We start from the raw sequence: 16564 nt of genomic DNA on the forward strand, positions 1-16564 counted from the left end.
AATAAGGACTTTACATGCTTTAATGAATGTTGAGGAGAGGGGTGTGTGGAGAAGAATAAAAATAACTTAAAAATGGGAACAGTATTTATAATACATACCAGAGGCAAGCTGTGCATTAGAATGTGTACTTAAGTGTCTTGGTTTCCTTACAGTTGGGGTGCAAATAAAAGATGCAGCAGCTCAGGAATTGCAGAGTGGTTGTGTCATTGTTGTAATAGCTCTCAATTGCATTCTGTTTAGTTTTGTTTCTCACAATTATGTTCTGTCAGCTTCCATATCTGTTTTAGTGGTTATATGTGTTCAGTGACCTCCCTCATGATGAGTGTCTTCTCTGTGAAACACTTGATAGGCTCAATTTTGTGCTTTGAGTCTCTGAGCTGTATTGTGTTTTTTTCAAAATTCTTAACTGACCTCAGAATTTGGGAGGGATACCCTCCTTACAAGGATGCACATGAGGATGTTTATGCAGAGTGCATCTTCCTCATCTGAGAGGTACACTGGAAAAAAGAAAGCATGTGTATTGGCCCTCATGCTTTCAGTTTGCACACAGCCTTGCTGTGTCTGCCCAACAAGCAGCAGAGATTACTTTGTCTTTGGGTCAGATCTGGTAGTTGGCACCCCTCTGTCTTGCTGATTTGTCAGGGACTTCCCTGTGGGTTCCCCCCATCAGTGGTGATGACACTTCTGGGATGTTGGCTCTACTGAAATTCTGACCCCAATGAGAAAGTTTGTCCAAATCACAGAAACTATTTTACTTCAGCTTGTTGTGTTCGTGTACAGAATTTGCTTTCTCAGATTTAAATTTTGCAAGTAAATCAATTTATACAGAAATGTCAAACTCCTGCTGATAACCTTGCTGTTAACTGGGCAGCAATTGCTGACAGATTCTGTTGCAACAGCTGTAAGATACTATAAAGAGAAATTGCTCCTCTGAAGATCATTACCTCCTACGTCTGCATTTCAAGAAATTTCTAGTACATATTTCATATGAGTATCCCAGTCTGCCAACTGTTTATGTCAGACAGAAATTGAAGCAATGTCAGGTGGAATCTGCCCTGCAATCCTCCACTGAAAGGTGGAACTGGACTGTGTTGTGGATTAGTACAGAAAAATACCTTCTTGTGCCCTAGACAAGACTGAGGGTTTATGTAGCTCTGGGTTTAATTTATTTCAGACAGGTTCTGTATGATAGAGTTTGGTTCTTACATTTTGATGCCAGAAGGATGCTGTCACCTGTCTTACAGAATGTTTAAATTGAGTTAGCTTCATTTTCAAGCAGAAAATAAAAAGTACTCAGGTCCTAAATCTTTCCAGTTGAGATTGGGATGCTGTCTTGGCAGTGCCACATAAAGCCAGGGAGATGAATGGAAGCAGTTTGCTTCAGCTTATTTTAAAAACAGAGGTTTGAAATGGGGCAGTAACAGAAGCATCAGCATCAAGTAGTCAGGGAGAAAGGGAAGTCCAGGTTGTGGTTAATAGCTCCCAATGATAGAAACAGCAATTAATAGCACCAATGATCTCTTGGCCTTCAATCCATGATTAGAGCATGCTGTAAATGGTGCTGATAGCACCATGGTGGTGGGCTCAGTCACTCTATGGGCCATTCACCTAAGAGTTGGACTCAATCCTTGTGGGTCCCTTCCACCTCAAAATTATCTGTCATTCTGTAATTTTGGATTAGCTACATACGACCTGGTAGTTGTTCTCTCTTGCATGCAGTGTTTGTATTTGGTTCCCAGTTTTTATTGATGCTATTCTTGAGAATGTATTTATTTTCCATTGAGTTTCCAAACACAATTTATGCCACTCTGCAATCAAGTGCCTTTGTGGAATCCGAGGCAGGCCCAATACACTGACTTTTCAATTTTATTCCGTGTGTTAGCAGAAAGACTGGGACCACATCTCAGCTATGAAGTATTTTTACATCAATGAAAAGGTTCTTTTCTTTTGGAAATTGTATTGCTTGATGCAAGGATGCCTCTTCTGAAAGAGGATTGCCACTTATCCTCCTTAATGGCTGTAGTCAATTTGGCAAAGAGCAGGCACAACGTAAGTTTTATTCACTGTGTTTAGTGGAAAGCAAATTTTTTTTTGGTATTTTAATCATGGCAAAGATAATTGATGTTATGAGAGTAAATGTTGCAGCTATTAGTATAATTTTGCTAGAATTACATTAAAAACCAAAGATTTCTGGAGGATGGTGTGTGTGCAGTGCTTTCAGGATTGCCTGATAAAGGGAGCTGTTTAATTAAGCCTTTTGAAAAGTACAGCTAAATGTATAGGGATATATTAAAAAGGGAGAAAAGCAGACCCATCATATGAAATGGAACATTGGTATCCAGCAAAGAAACCCATTTAAAAATAATGCTTGAGCCATAAGGAGGGCATATAAACAAAACATAAAAACAATTCCAAGTCCAGAGAAAAATTGTGGAAGGCTTGAAGCTCAATACTTTACTTACTGAACCTCAATGTAAAAGTTGGTTTTTATAGATTAATTTCATAGAAGGAAACATCCAGGAACTGTGGTTTGTTTTGTAAAGAAGGGCAAAACAAGAACTTTGAATTTGCTTTAAATTGGGAGGAAAAGCACAATTTGACAGTGAATTGTTGAAACAGCTAATGCAATGGGTGAGTTTTAAATTTCCTGGTGTGTGTGGACCAAGACAGACTTTTACATTCTGTTTTCTCTTAGCTAGATATGTTTTAGTCAAAATGATGGGGAGGTCAAGCAAATGCTTTCAGTTCAGTGTCAGAAGGAACAATTTCTGCTTTCAGCCTGGTCTTTAAAAATTGTGAAAAAGGGCAGGAGGCTGATGTCACATGTTTCTACTCAGAGCCTTGCTGTATTTGGTATTTGTGAGAACTGATTTTGGTATCTGCAGGGGAAGTTAGGAAACCCCTCAAATGTTACTGCATCTAAGAGCAGGGTGTGTGAGCTCTATGAGGAAAATCAGTGCTGCCATGCCACGGTAAGGGCTGAATCCAGCAGCCTTTCCTCTGGCCAAACTTCTATTAAAAATAAAGGAGAAAGGTGAAAACTTGTCTATTCTGCCCATCCGACTGAGATTTCCCCTAGGATGAATGCTTCATTGTATGGGGGAAAGCAGACTCAAACGGTGTGTGCCATGTGTGTGGTGCTCTGAGCTAGAAGAGGCTGCTTGCAGTGCTCTGTAGCAGTAGTGGGGAACTGAGGGAGCTGCTGTGCTGGACTCTGTCCGGTTTATCTCGGCTGTTTGAGGGGCCTGGAAGGCCCGGGGTGGCCTTGGGGCAGCCCGCGTATCGAAGGACGAGAAGAGGCTTCAGTTCTTCTTTCTGGTTTTATGTTTATTAATTGTTTATCTAAAAGATGTTCTTTCAGCCGAACAAAGATCCGCTCAGCAGTCAGCCATGGGCACACTGTGCCGTCCCCCGGACCGCCACGTATCTTTATACCCCTAGTTACGTATACAATATTTATCATTTTTCCCCAATACCATCTATTCTTATAACTCGGTGTACTCTTAGTAATAACCAATCCAAGGTGCCACCGTGGCCAAAGAAGATGGAGGAGAGGAGGAAGAAGAAGGAGGGCAGGACACACCCCAATTCCTCCATCTTACTCCTCTAAACCCCCTTGTACATAAATCCTAAACCCTGTTTCTCACCCTCTAATTAGCTAATCTTTCCACCCTTCACCCCGGTGAGGCCCTCTTATCTTCATAAAGGTGTCGTCTCCCGTGTAGGGTCAAAGTCCTGCCACCAGACACTTCTGGCAACATCCCAGGACTCCCGGGCCCCCCAAGGGTGGTCTCGGGGGCCCGGCATCCCAGGACTCAAATCCTGAGATCCCACAGGACTCAGGTCAGGGATGCTCAGGAATGAGTGAATCACATTCTCCTGGTGAATCACAAACTAATGTATAAATTGTTGGAATTAGGACAGCAGCATAGTTTTTTAAGTTTCTTATTAAACTGGGCATAATAATTCACTCATTGGGTTACAAGTCAGTAATGCGGGGTGTGGAGGAATGCATTTTCTTGTCATATACTTTGAAAAGCATTTTGAAAGTAAGGCATGCTGGAGGAGTTGTGGGGGATGAGCACCCACATTCTGAATGCTCTTGCTTGATGTTGCTGTGAGGGAGCTAAGAGCAGCTGGGTGCCACTGGCAGCTGCTGCCCCCACGTTCCAGCATGGGGGGTTCTGCTTCTGCTCTGTGTTGGGCTGTGGGTGGTGGAGATTGTGGCTTGAGAGTTTAAGTCTGTAATAGTGGCCAGAGTTTGGAGACAGTTGTTGTAAAAAGAAATATGAAACAGCAAATGCAGCATTGACTGCTGAAGTCATAAAGCAGATGGTGTTATGAGCCACAGGAGGGTTAAACAGTTGAACAATATCGACTGTTACACTCATAAATGATAATTAAAACATCCTTTTTATTACTGACTCAATTTCTGTTGCTGGCTTGGACTTTTCTGTTGCTGTCAGTGAAGTTTGGCTGTTCTGAGCAAGGCCTTAGTTTGCTCAAGAGCCACTGCCACCTGTGGGGCCCAGAAACCTCCTGCAAGAAGAGGATGGGAAGGAGCAGCTAAGGAGACAAGGTGTAAAGAACACAAAACTTCACCCACTGGCAGAAAACCTTGTTTAAAGGAATTTCTTCCCCTTTTAGCCATGTGTCAGAAACCTCTGATAGAAACGGGTAGAAACTGAATGATGGATTTTAAGAAGCTGTACCCTCCTCCCTCCCTCCAATTTCTGCTTGCATTTACAGGGTAGAATTAATGGAGTTAATTACATCTGCACAAAATCTCCTGGTTGAGTGAATTACTTAGATCTTCTAAAGTAGAGACATAATTTGCTGTAAGGTTCACAGGCTGTTTTTCAAGCTTGGTTGGTTGCTTTGGTTTATAGTCCCCATGATGCATGGTTGCTATCTTAAGCACTCTGGGGTGCCCCTTTTAGAGTAATACAAGATGTCAAATTCAATGTAGCAACAACTGCAGCATTCAAAACAAAAATACTGAAATAAATAAAAAGACTGGTTTCTGGCAAAAATGAAAAAAAGTTAAAATGTAAAGCAAAATAAGAGGGTGAGTTGCTTAGAGGTAAAACTATATTGTGTAATTAGCAAAACAAATGTCTGATATGCTGCTTGTCTGACAATCTTTTGTTCACTTTGATGTCATCATTTTCAACCTGCAGCATTAACCAAAGGAATTTGCAGGAGGGCGTTTACATGTTAAGGTAGAAACAGAAAAAAAGGACAAAGAAAAAGCTGGACAATCAAAACATTTTAAAGGGATACCTTACAGTAAACAGTATTCAAGATTAGGACTTCAAAGAATGAAGAGATCAGGCCTACATGATTGTGAAGCTTTAACAGATAATTTTACTTTAAAATTATCTGACATATGAGGTTGACATTAAAGATAGGCCTGAATTTAAAGCTGGAGGCAAACTTCTGCATCTAATTAATTTTTTTACCAAATTGCATGTTGTGGGTTTTTTATTTTTTAAGGAAATTTCTGTGCAGAGTCAGTTTAAAACTTTCTTGGTTTTGCATATATTTTGATTTAGGGATTTTCTTAAAAATTAGAAATCAAGTAGGAGTTTTTAATATGGAAACATTCATTTTAAGTCTTGTGGTGATTTAAATTTAAATTTCTATTTCTCATTTACAGCTGTGTCCTGGGCTTGTCCCTGGCTTGCACTTCAAGCAGGGCCCCATGAGCAGCACCCTTCATGCTGTCCTTCTCCTTGTGTCTCTTGAAAGGCAGAATGCACTGTGTTTTGTGAAATGTAGTTCAAGAAGAGCCTGGTTTACATGGAAAACAAGGTGGTGTGCACATGACTAGAGCTTTCCTGAAAAATTTCGATAGCATTTCCTAATGGAAAACTTCAAGTTTTTCAGATAAAAGACTTGTATTTCAATTTTCCATCAATAAAATTCCAATCCTTGCTGCATACAAATTTTCATTACCCACAAAAGCAGTGCTAACAAAGATTAATTTCCAAGAAGAAGAGGCAGAAGCATCACGTATGCAATGCAGATATGCATAATTGCCCCAGCACAGCACAGGCAGTATGGCAATGTGGAATTAAATGTCATATGAAGACTCATGGTGGCCTAGCAAACACAGGAACATGAAGGTTTTGAGCAGCCATATTAAAGGGGCATTTATTTAGGGCTCTCTGAACACACTTGAAAAACCAGTTTAACAGCAGCATTTGCTGGTTGAGCACAGTCAAGCAACTAAGCTCAAGGAGGTATTGGGAAATCCTACCAGGAAAGAAGTATTTTTGGTTGATGATACTTCTTCAGGGCATCAGAGATGTGAAGTGTCCTTTGGAGTCACATCACTGCAGCTGGCATTCCTTGTGTTAATGACTGGGCCTTACCAAAGGAAGTCTCACTTCTATTTCAGAAAACCTGTAACTTTACTTACTAACTTATTTTTGTTTGGGTTGTCTTGGTCTACACTGGTTGATAGAGAAACTTTTCTTGTGTTTGGTTTGTGTAGTGTCCAGCACCAGGATCTGCATGCATGTGAGTGAGATTTATTAAGAACTGTCACAATATGAGCAAAATTATGTCTCATCCAGTAAAATCACATTTCAGTAAAATACATGGAGACAAAATATTTAATGCAACTATTGCTTGAATTGTGCTGATCACAGGAGTCACTAACAGAAGGACTCCTCTGAAGATAGGCAGCTTTAGAAAGTATCAAAGTCATTTGTTTGACTGGTGACATCATAGGACAGGTTCTTTTATCATCTGTATTTTGGGTAGCTACTAGTTTTACCTAAATGTTAGAGGTATTGCATGTTTGTCAATCATTAATATTTTTTATTATACTCTTCTAAGAACATGGAAGCCCTTTATTTTCTATTTGTTGCTATGAAATTGTTTCAAAATTTACAACTTCACAGATGCAGACTCTCTCTGTGGTTTTTAATTGTGAGTATTTATGATTTGGTGTTTTGCAAGATTTTGGAGCTTAAGCCCCTCAGCTGTCACTGTTCTGTGCTGCTGATGGAAACACCTTAACAGCAGCAAACAAACTGCTGGCAAAAGGAATTGCAGCATGAAGATAAGGTTGTTTCTAATCTAAGAGCTTCTCAGATGAAAATTGCACGAGGGAAAAACACATTCAAGGAATCAGTCAATTGTGGCTTTTTTCTAATGTACGATATTTACAACCTCTGACAATTGGAGCTGAGAGCAGCAAAAAACTGCCCTAATTGCAAGGACTGCAAAAAAATACTTGTACTTCTTTTCCCCTGAATAAATGGTTGTTTCTTTGGGATGAAATGCATATCTGCATTATGAAAGAAAACAATAACAGTGCTGTGTCTGTGCTCGTTAAGTGGTTGGAGAAGAATGAACAAGTCCAGATTTTTCTTTGCGTCTGTGTAGATTTCAGATAACACAGTAGAGCATGTTCCCCAATGCCTCTAATTCCAAAGGGAATATTGTATATTTTGATGATGCTTTTATTATTACTTTTCACTTTCAAGAATGTCTGTGTAGATTTTGGATACACTTCTGTGTGTTGCCATGCCAAGAGTAAGCTTTTGTAATTCTGGAGTGAAAGTGTAGAAAATAACTCAGGATTTCAGAATGTGTTTGGAATTTATATCAGCACCAAAGTGCTTATGATTTGAAAGAAACATGTGTTATTTCTGTGAAACTCCATGTAAATATAGATATATAAAAGCAATGTTTCTTTTGCAACATTACTGATTTAACTTGTAAAATACTGTTATTTTTTCATCATAGGTCTGAGGGTAACAGTGTTACTAACATCATCCCTCATGGTTTTGGGAGCTGGCCTGAGATGTGTTCCAGTTTCAGACCTAGAAATTAGGAAAAAGTAAGTGAATTCATTATTCTTAATACATGTATTTTGTTCTTTCTGCTAATATAATTTTTGCTGCTACTACATAGAAATGTTAGCACCAATTCTTTGTATGAAGTTGATATACCAAATGTTTGTTGTGTGGCTATGGGTTTTCGTGCTTCTTTGCTTCTTAAATGGATTCTTCTAGTCCTTCTTCTCCATAGTATATGAAGATCAGAAAACCCTTTACATGCTTGAGTTAATTTACTCTCACCACATCCTGCATAACTAATATTAATCTGCTTTGCAAATAAAGAGCTAGAGATTTAGTGAGGTTCAGAAACTGGCCCAAGATCACACAGGGAGCCATGCCTCAACCCCCAAAAATAAGTAATTTGTATGCAAATGTTAAATAGTTAGTTCATTTTCTCATAGTAAATGTGTGGGATCATGCCGTGAGACAGATGAATTTGTGCAAAATGCTTTTTTTCATGTAGTCTCTTCCAGTCCATATTTCAAAGTAGCCTTGTACTTCTTCTCCAGTGAAGTGATTTTCTGCTTTACAAATTTTTGATAAAAACAGATTCCTTCTAAAAATCCCACAAACCAAACAATTTAATTGTTCCATCAACATATCCTGAATTGAGGAATCATGAGTAATACAGCGGCACTGCTCGTTTTGTACAGCCAGGGAACATGGATCACTTGTTCACTTTCTTTTGCCTCTTAGTGTGAAGAAGGTGGGAGTATGCAGGCATTACTACTCTTTCCTGCTACTTTGAAAAAGCAGCAGCACTGGTTCTTTGCTAGTTGTGCTTGCATAATATGTAAACACTAAGGGAAGGTCTCACAAATAAAATGTTTTAAATGTTTTATGTGGGTTGGGTTTTTTTCCCCTTGAATTCTAGTCAGCTTGAATTCTGCACAAAGTCTTGGTATTACTTCAGCAAGTTATTTGGGCTTGGGGGCTTTTTTTTTCCCCTTAGTACTGTTTGACCTGAAAATCAGCTTGGGCACCTTTTAAGCTGAGAAAGAAAATGTTCAGTGTGAAGTTGAAAGCCGATGACTGGGTACCATGGATAAAACAAAGAAAGAGTTTCAGAGAAAGAACTGAGAATGTGAAAAACCATATGAATTGTAAAACTAGCCCTGATAAGTAAACTAAGAGCAGAGTGTGAGGTATGAAATCATGCACTTTCAGTTCTTAGGTGCTTAGTGAGCATATGAGGAAGCACTCAAGGTGCTCCTGATGTTGGTTGGCTGGTGTTGCCCATTTTGACAGGGTCTTCAAGGACTCTGTGAGCAGGGCAGGCTGCACTAACCATATTGTGCTGCCCTTCACAGTGACCCTTTTGAGAAAAATGTACTGTTTGGGTGGCCAGAAAGAGCTGTCCTTATTTTACCCTTGGTTTTTTCCATTTTCTTAAAATGTCAAGGGGTGCTCAGCATTCAGTTTGCTCATTCTCATCAGTCTTGGGTTAAATATCAATAGCTTTTAAATGGGACACGTGGCTTAAATGCAATGAAATGTGGTGTTTTATGTAGTTTTCATTTATGATGTATGCCTGAAGACATGTGCTGGCCTAGGCTTTACCAAAACAAGGATGAAGACTATAAATACCTGAGAAGATGAAAATTCCCAGGTGAGATTTGGATGTGAGGTATCATTTGGGGAGTGGGAAGAAGAGTTTCCACCTTTAAAGTTTTCCAGTGTAGCTGCAGAGAGCAGGCCTAGGAAAGCAATGAAATACAAAGCTAAGGAGAAACATTCAAAGAACAGAGAAAGGCTTTGGACTCTATAGAGTCTGATGAGTGAGATGTATAAAATGTGATGTTAAAATTTATTGAAAACTATATAGGGGAAAAAAGAGTGTGAGCAGAATACGGATGGAAAAGGTTAATAATTTCATGTATTCAGGCTGTGAAAATATGTATCATCTCCTCCAGCTGAAACTGATAAATTTGCCTACTTATCCTACTCCCAAAAAAGAAATTTGCCAGAATTGTAGATCTACATGAGGAAGTAGCTTGATCTTTTACACAGTTTGATTTTAAAAATTTACCAAGAATTAATTATGGCCAACTGTGGGAAGCAAAAGAATGGTTTTCTTGAGATTTTGTAAATAATTGTATAGACCCTGTGATGCTATACTGTGTAACTTCCATTGCTTTGTGGGTTAAGGCTTAAGGCCAGTTTTCATCCATTCTTTGAAGTGATACCAAATAAAATAATTTTTTTTTTGAGATGAGCATTATTGCTTGATGCATTAACCACAACTGGCTGAGCACCAAATTATGCACTTATTCTGAATGTGTCTATATGTTAATACAACAATTTGAATGTTACAGAGCCTGTCAGAGAGACAAGATCACTTGCAAGCTAATTGGAAGCATTTCAGAAGCCAGTGTAACTGGAATTTCTTTAAATGCTTTTGTGTGTTTTGTAGTGTGTTCCTTCAGCCTGAGAGTAATCTGTGGGAATATGCTGAAGATTTCCATGGGACAATTCTGTCTGAGTTAATATACATAAAATTATAAGAATGTTCATGAGGTTTGTAGGGCTTAGACTGGGGGTTTTGTACTTTGTAGCTCCCTAAGCTCTTGTGATTAACATTAAGGAGAGCTACTAAGGCCCACCACCTATCAGAGCAGTCATAGACATAAGGAAATCACTGTTAAGACTGGCATTAATCCTGGCTGCTTTATGCTCCTTATCTCAAACAGACCTGTAATATCCAAGTGTATTCTTAATCCCCTTTCTAGTCCATAATTATTCTTTTGGTTGTAGTATGTAATATCAGACTAAGACCATGCCCAGTCCTCCAAGTCATATTTTAAACACAGACCTTAACCTCTCTTTTCAGTACATTTGATATGCACTATGCATATGAGGGAAAATTCAAGTTGCATATTTCATTGTGTCTCTTGAAGCAGCTGTACATTTTCTGTGGTGAATTTTTGTTCTCTGACAGTGTGTGACCTAAAATTGTACTGGAAATCCATGCCAGAGCTGCCTAAATTCAGTGCAGGCAAAGTGGGAGTACATGGTGAAAATGTTAAAGTGTGAACTTGCATGTCAGATGGAGGATCCATCCTTTAAATGGACTAATAAAGTCCCTCTCATGTACACATATGCTTTTACCTGTTTACCTCCCCAGCCCAGCAAACTATGAGGTTAATGAGTCTGTCATACAAGGATTGTTAAAAAGAGTTTTTCTTAGGTACCATGTGCTTCTGGGTTCGTCAGATGTGCCAGATATATGACAGTAAATTTGACCCCAAATTTATTATTCCTTTTTAAAAGTTATGAAAACTTCATTTGCCACACCTGTTTATTTAGTTCACACTTAATATACATTATATAGAACATAAAGGAAAGAAAGATGTTACCAAATTGTATTTTCCTGAATCTTTGTCCCTTCCCTGAAGCTTACCAGAACATCACTAATGCTTTTTTGCCTGCATTTTGTCCAGTCTTTTCCTTTCTGACACTTGCTTGTCACTGGGTAAATATTTTCATTGGATTCTTTTAGGATTTGATTATTTTATCCTGAACATTAACATTACTCAGAGGCCATTTTTTTATAGATTAAATCAGAGTTGTTTGTCTCCTCCACATAGCACTTCATATTTACCTTGTGTTCTGTGTTTAGGAATAGATTTACATACATCTTATGTCTTAAATCTAGGCAAAAAGCTGTATGAGCTGAAATGTGTAAAAGAAGGAAATAAAATTAAGAAATCAGCCCACAGCCATAAAACTTTGGCTTTTAAGACTGATTGTGTGATGTAAGACTTCTTAAAATGTTTTGAAAGGCAGGATAATTAAAGACATGGAAGTAAAGGATGTAACATAATTTGTCATTTGTATTGAACACATTAATTAAGCAATTTATTAGAACTTTTTACGCTGTGGGCTGGTAGTGTTTGTCCTTCACATTAGATTTCACAACAGAGAAGCAGTTACTGAGGACCTTGAAGTCATGGCAGTGAGAGGATGCTCCTTGGCAGTAAGCGCCATTAAAATGTGTGTTGGGAATCCAGCAAAAAGGCAGAGAATTACAGTGGAAACAGAATGGTTGTTTACACAGTCATTTACAGGAGACACACCAATAGTTGGTAGAGCCTATAAATGGGTCTTTTTGTGAATATTAACAGTTCCTAGGATTTTGAATATTTCTCTTTTATATATATATATTGTTGTGAACTTTGAAGATTCACTCTTAGCACATCTTTGGTGCATTTTGGTTCTATTAGCTAGCTGCAAACTAGTTTGAGTTTTACTCTTGTTAGACTTACCCTTTAATAATTCCACATTTTCCCCATTTCTGTTGCTTAAAGCCTAAAGAATTAATGAGATCATCTAATTATTTGGGTTTTCTGATCCTAAGGCTGCCATAAGCCACCATTCTTATGCATGAAATATGCAAAGGAGCATCTTGGAAGAGGTTATTTCAGTAAAGGAAAGAGGTACTAGAATTCCTGTATTCTCTGATAATACTGAACACACTTCTGTGCTCAAAAAACCCCAAACAATTCCAAATTGGAGCATCTGTAGAGAAGAGGAATTAAAGTGTTCTAGGGAATGAGAAGAGCCTGTTAGGAGAGGCAGGTAGACAAATCAGCCGGTAAGGAATAAAGACAGAGTGTGCTGAGTGTTTTGTGCTCCCTACCTCACTGGGGAAGAGAAATGAAAAAAGGATTTAATCTAAAGTGAGGGTCTGGGACTAGAAAGATGAATAAACATACCTGTTTGTGTGCTGTAGCTCAGCAAGTGGAGGGGGAAAAATATTAAAATTGAGGACTTGCCTGGTGCTTTTGGTGCTGATTTGTGCTGCAGTGCTGGGTTAATCCATGGCATCAGAAAAACAGGAAAGTGGGGAAAAAAGGAAACAAGTCATTCATGAGGAGGTTCACATGGGGGATACTTATTTATTATGCCTCTGTAATGTAACAGTTTATCTTGTTTTTATTACTTCCATCAGCTTCATCTTGTACGCCGGGTTTATTTTTTAACCTCTGTTCCAAAGCATTTGTTTTCGATTAGAGGTCCTGTATTCTGAAGTGGCTATGATTTTTTCCAGCCTTGCTTATTTGTTGATGGTGGTGTGGGGTGATTTAGTGTCCCTCTGGCTGCCCAGCGGTCCCGCCTGCCACTGCTGGGGCCACGTGTCCTGTGATGCACCAGCAGCTCCTGATCAGCTTGGGGGGCAGCCACACTGGCTCCTCCTTCAGCTGGATCAGCCCTCCTGCAAAAAGGAGATGACTCCACAGCTCTGGTCATAAATGCTCTTTTCCTTGTGCTCCTGTCCTGGACTTTGGCCGTGGCACTGTGGGTGTCACCCACCTGCAACCAGCGTGCATGCTGAATTAGCAATTTACAGACCTCTGTAAATTCTTGGAGTTTTAAAATTATCTCAGAAAGGGCTTGGTATTGCAGCAGTATTTAGTGGGCAGCACTTCTACAAGGCCTCAGCTAGTGCAAGCCTGTTCTGGAAGGGAAGAGGATTTATATTCTCTGTGGGATATTTAGCTTCATCTCATATAATGGCAGGTGGTATCCTCAACTGTAGAACGCTTTTAATTTTTTAATCATACTGAGCTCTTTGCCTTAGTTTGTGAGTCATATTATGGTGGCTAATTTCTGTCCTTAAAGAATTCATATTAATCAAATTTATATTGAAGTTGCTGCATTATAATCAAAACACCCTCTTGCTCTTTCACTCGCTTAAGAAAAATTATTCCGGAATATTTAAATAGGTCTTGTTTATCCCATTCTTTAATTTGCTGCATCTCCTGTACACTCCTACTCTTTTACTAAAAAATCCTACTTAGGACCTCTTTTGTACTAAGTAATCTTAATCAGCTTTCTCCCACAGCAGCCCAAATAGCAGCCAGTCCTGGTGCACTTCCCTGATAATTTTTTTCAGTATGTTTTGCCTCATTAGCCCATAATGTAATTGCCTACTTCATGTTTACAATGTTGTGTACTTTGGGTCTGTTCATATTTGATGAGAACGTCCTCTATTAGTGTTTCTTTAAATATTTCTTCTTTTAGTAATGGGTTTGTGGAGTTGGTTAGTTTTAAATGAAAAACAAGAAAACAGAACTTAATAAAAAAGCCCCTCAGCTTTGACTTTATGTGCCTTTATCTTTCAAACCTGGATAAAGTGAAGAACTCCCCCCACAGGTGTGTGACAGGTGTGATGGCTGCACAATAACACAGTGTGAGGATGCAAGGGAATTTGTCACCACAGTGCCAGGGGGTCTCACTGTACACCCACCTCATCCCTTTCCTCTGTCAGGATGTGTGATGGACACCTCAGGCTCTTTGCCTGAGATTGCTGCTTCCTCTCCTTGCAAATACTTGTCTCTCTCAGCACGCTCTCAATAATAAGTTTGGAGTAAGTCTGGTTTTGGAGCAAGTCTGGTTTTCCAATCCTTTAAATTTAATCCCCAAACTCACTAGCTTTTAGACCATTGTAAATGTGTTTGCTGTTTTCTTTAAGTGTGGGAGAAGGGCCGTGAGGCTGGGATGCCTGGGATGGAGATGCTGTGTCCCCTTCTAAGCCCACTCCCATGGTGGTCTGACTGACTGTGCTGGGGCCATGGTTCATGCAGGGGTAAAACATGAGCCTAATTCCTGATGAAAATGACAAAATGTGCATTTCTAAGTTTTTCTCTTTTTTTTCATTCTATTTCTGGAGATAATGTACCAAACAATGACTCAGGCTTTGTGCTTTCAATAATATTTCTTACTGATGGGGGAAAAAACAGCTTTAAATTATTCCACATATCAATGGTCGCATGCATCAAAAACAAGCTAAAAAAAAGCTAATGGCCTCAATCCATGAATATCCAGAAGGCAGAAAGCTTTTGTAGTATAAATATATCATTTAATGAAAATACCGAAAGGAAGTGCATTTCCATGAAATTCATCTATAGAATGTTATTTTTAATAGATGAATTCATTGCTTTACCCAGAGGTATTTTTCTTTCCAGTCTTTTTCCAGACATAGAGCCTTGGTTGTTCTCTCTTTGGGGTATAAACAAAACATCATTTGCATTTGTCATACAATGTAGCAATGAATTGCAGTAAAGCATGAATTTGACCTCCCTAATTCTCTTTGCCCTAAAAGTGCCTGAAAAAGTTCCTCTTACTAGGAGGTTCTTTTGTTCTATTTATTTTTGTGAGTTTAAAGGAAAAGCTCTGTCCACTTCTAGTAGCTTGATTGTGAAAAATCAGAAGTGGTTGTTGACAGAACTAATGTTGGTTCCCTTTGAAGTATAACAGTCTCCTAATATATAATGTGGGTAAGCCCATGGCTTTTCATGTGCCTTTTTTTGGGCAAGCAGTTTGCATCACACATCAGTATAGACACTCTAGAGTAGGAGGTATTTGCTTGCTTTGCTGCCATGTAGTGACACTAAGTTCAATAGCACTTCAGAAGTTCTCTGAAGTCCTCCAGTGGAAGGGTCTCTTTCATTTGCTTCCAGGAGCTCCCACAATGAGCTAATCACTTCATAAACCTGTTTGTCTTCCAAATTAGCAAGAGCTGAACAATCCGCTTGTTTCAGTGAATGAAATTGTCAGGCATGTGAAAGAAATATTAGCCATCCATTTCTATAAAACATCAACTTCTTTATCCAGAATTGCTTTTTGCTTTAATTGTTAAGCTCAGCAGTTCATGTAGTAACCTTTTCCACAGTAAGTGGCACACTGTAGCCCTGTCTTCCTGAGAATAAGTGCTCTCTGTGACTTCCTTGCTCCTCAGACTTTTCCCAACAGTGGCAGAACTGAATTGCAGTTTACTTGTGTTGTATTTTCATAGAAGTTTGAAAAGTGACTAAGTGGTCAATTCTCATGGCAGTGAGTGGGAAAAGCAGGGTAGAAGTTTCACAAACAAAACCTGCACCAGAATCTCCTCTTCTCATGGCTCTTGAAATGAGCTCTGTTTCTTCCTAAAATGCAAAGGGATTGAATTTTCCACTCGGGCTGGAAAATTGTCATTGTGTTTAGAGAGTCAGAGCAACACCCTGGGGTTGGCAGCCCTGCTCTTCACTGTGTTGTCTGCCAAAGAAAAGGTGAAAATGCATTTTCCACACTGTGAATCAGTTAAAATTCTGATCCAACTTCTCCAGTCTTAGCCTTTCCAGAAAAGGTTTGCTTTACATATCTTAGAACTGAACTTTCGATACTTATTTTAGTGTTGTGGGTTTTAAATCCATTATATCAAAAGTAATTTTTGAGTAAGTAGTTCTCCTTCCAGTGTTGCCTTTTTTCCCCATCTGAGAACAGAAACTAATGAGATTTTCTTTCATTTAAAATTCTCCTAAGTCCAGGCATTAGACACACAGTGGTAGGAACACTAAATGTCTGGATTTTTTACCTAGAAAAACCACTTATGTAACACACAGCTTTTAAACAACTTAACAAATCCAGTACCTGATGTGACTGTGACCATGCATGCAAAGTTTCAACTTGTACAAGGAGAAAAAGAAAAATAAAGCCGACTGTAAATGGAAGTGCTTTCCCATCTTAACTGTATGGTATTATCATCAGTCACTAGAACCTTTTTCCAGTGTAATCTCACTTTTTTCATACCCAGTTTGCTCAGGTATATTGTAATTCCAGCATTTATAGCCTTTCATGGTTTTCTTTGTTGCTGCCTGTTAGGATATTTTTACAGTGACTGCAAGAAGTGAGTAAAGCAGGTACAGCCAGGTCAGTTCCTGATACAA

The 16564-nt window shown here is 39.0% G+C and overlaps 1 protein-coding gene across 1 annotated transcript in view; it reads left to right on the forward strand.

Moving 5' to 3' along the window:
- SLC49A4 (solute carrier family 49 member 4) overlaps positions 1 to 16564 on the forward strand; it is a 67597-nt gene that overhangs the window by 13663 nt on the left and 37370 nt on the right. Inside the window, exon 2 of the mRNA XM_005485153.4 lies at positions 7762 to 7855. Coding sequence (XP_005485210.1) covers positions 7762 to 7855 — 94 coding nt within the window. The remainder of the gene's footprint in view (positions 1 to 7761; positions 7856 to 16564) is intronic.

Source organism: Zonotrichia albicollis, chromosome 10 (genome assembly GCF_047830755.1).
Source record: "Zonotrichia albicollis isolate bZonAlb1 chromosome 10, bZonAlb1.hap1, whole genome shotgun sequence".
NCBI classification, from domain to species: Eukaryota; Metazoa; Chordata; class Aves; order Passeriformes; family Passerellidae; genus Zonotrichia; species Zonotrichia albicollis.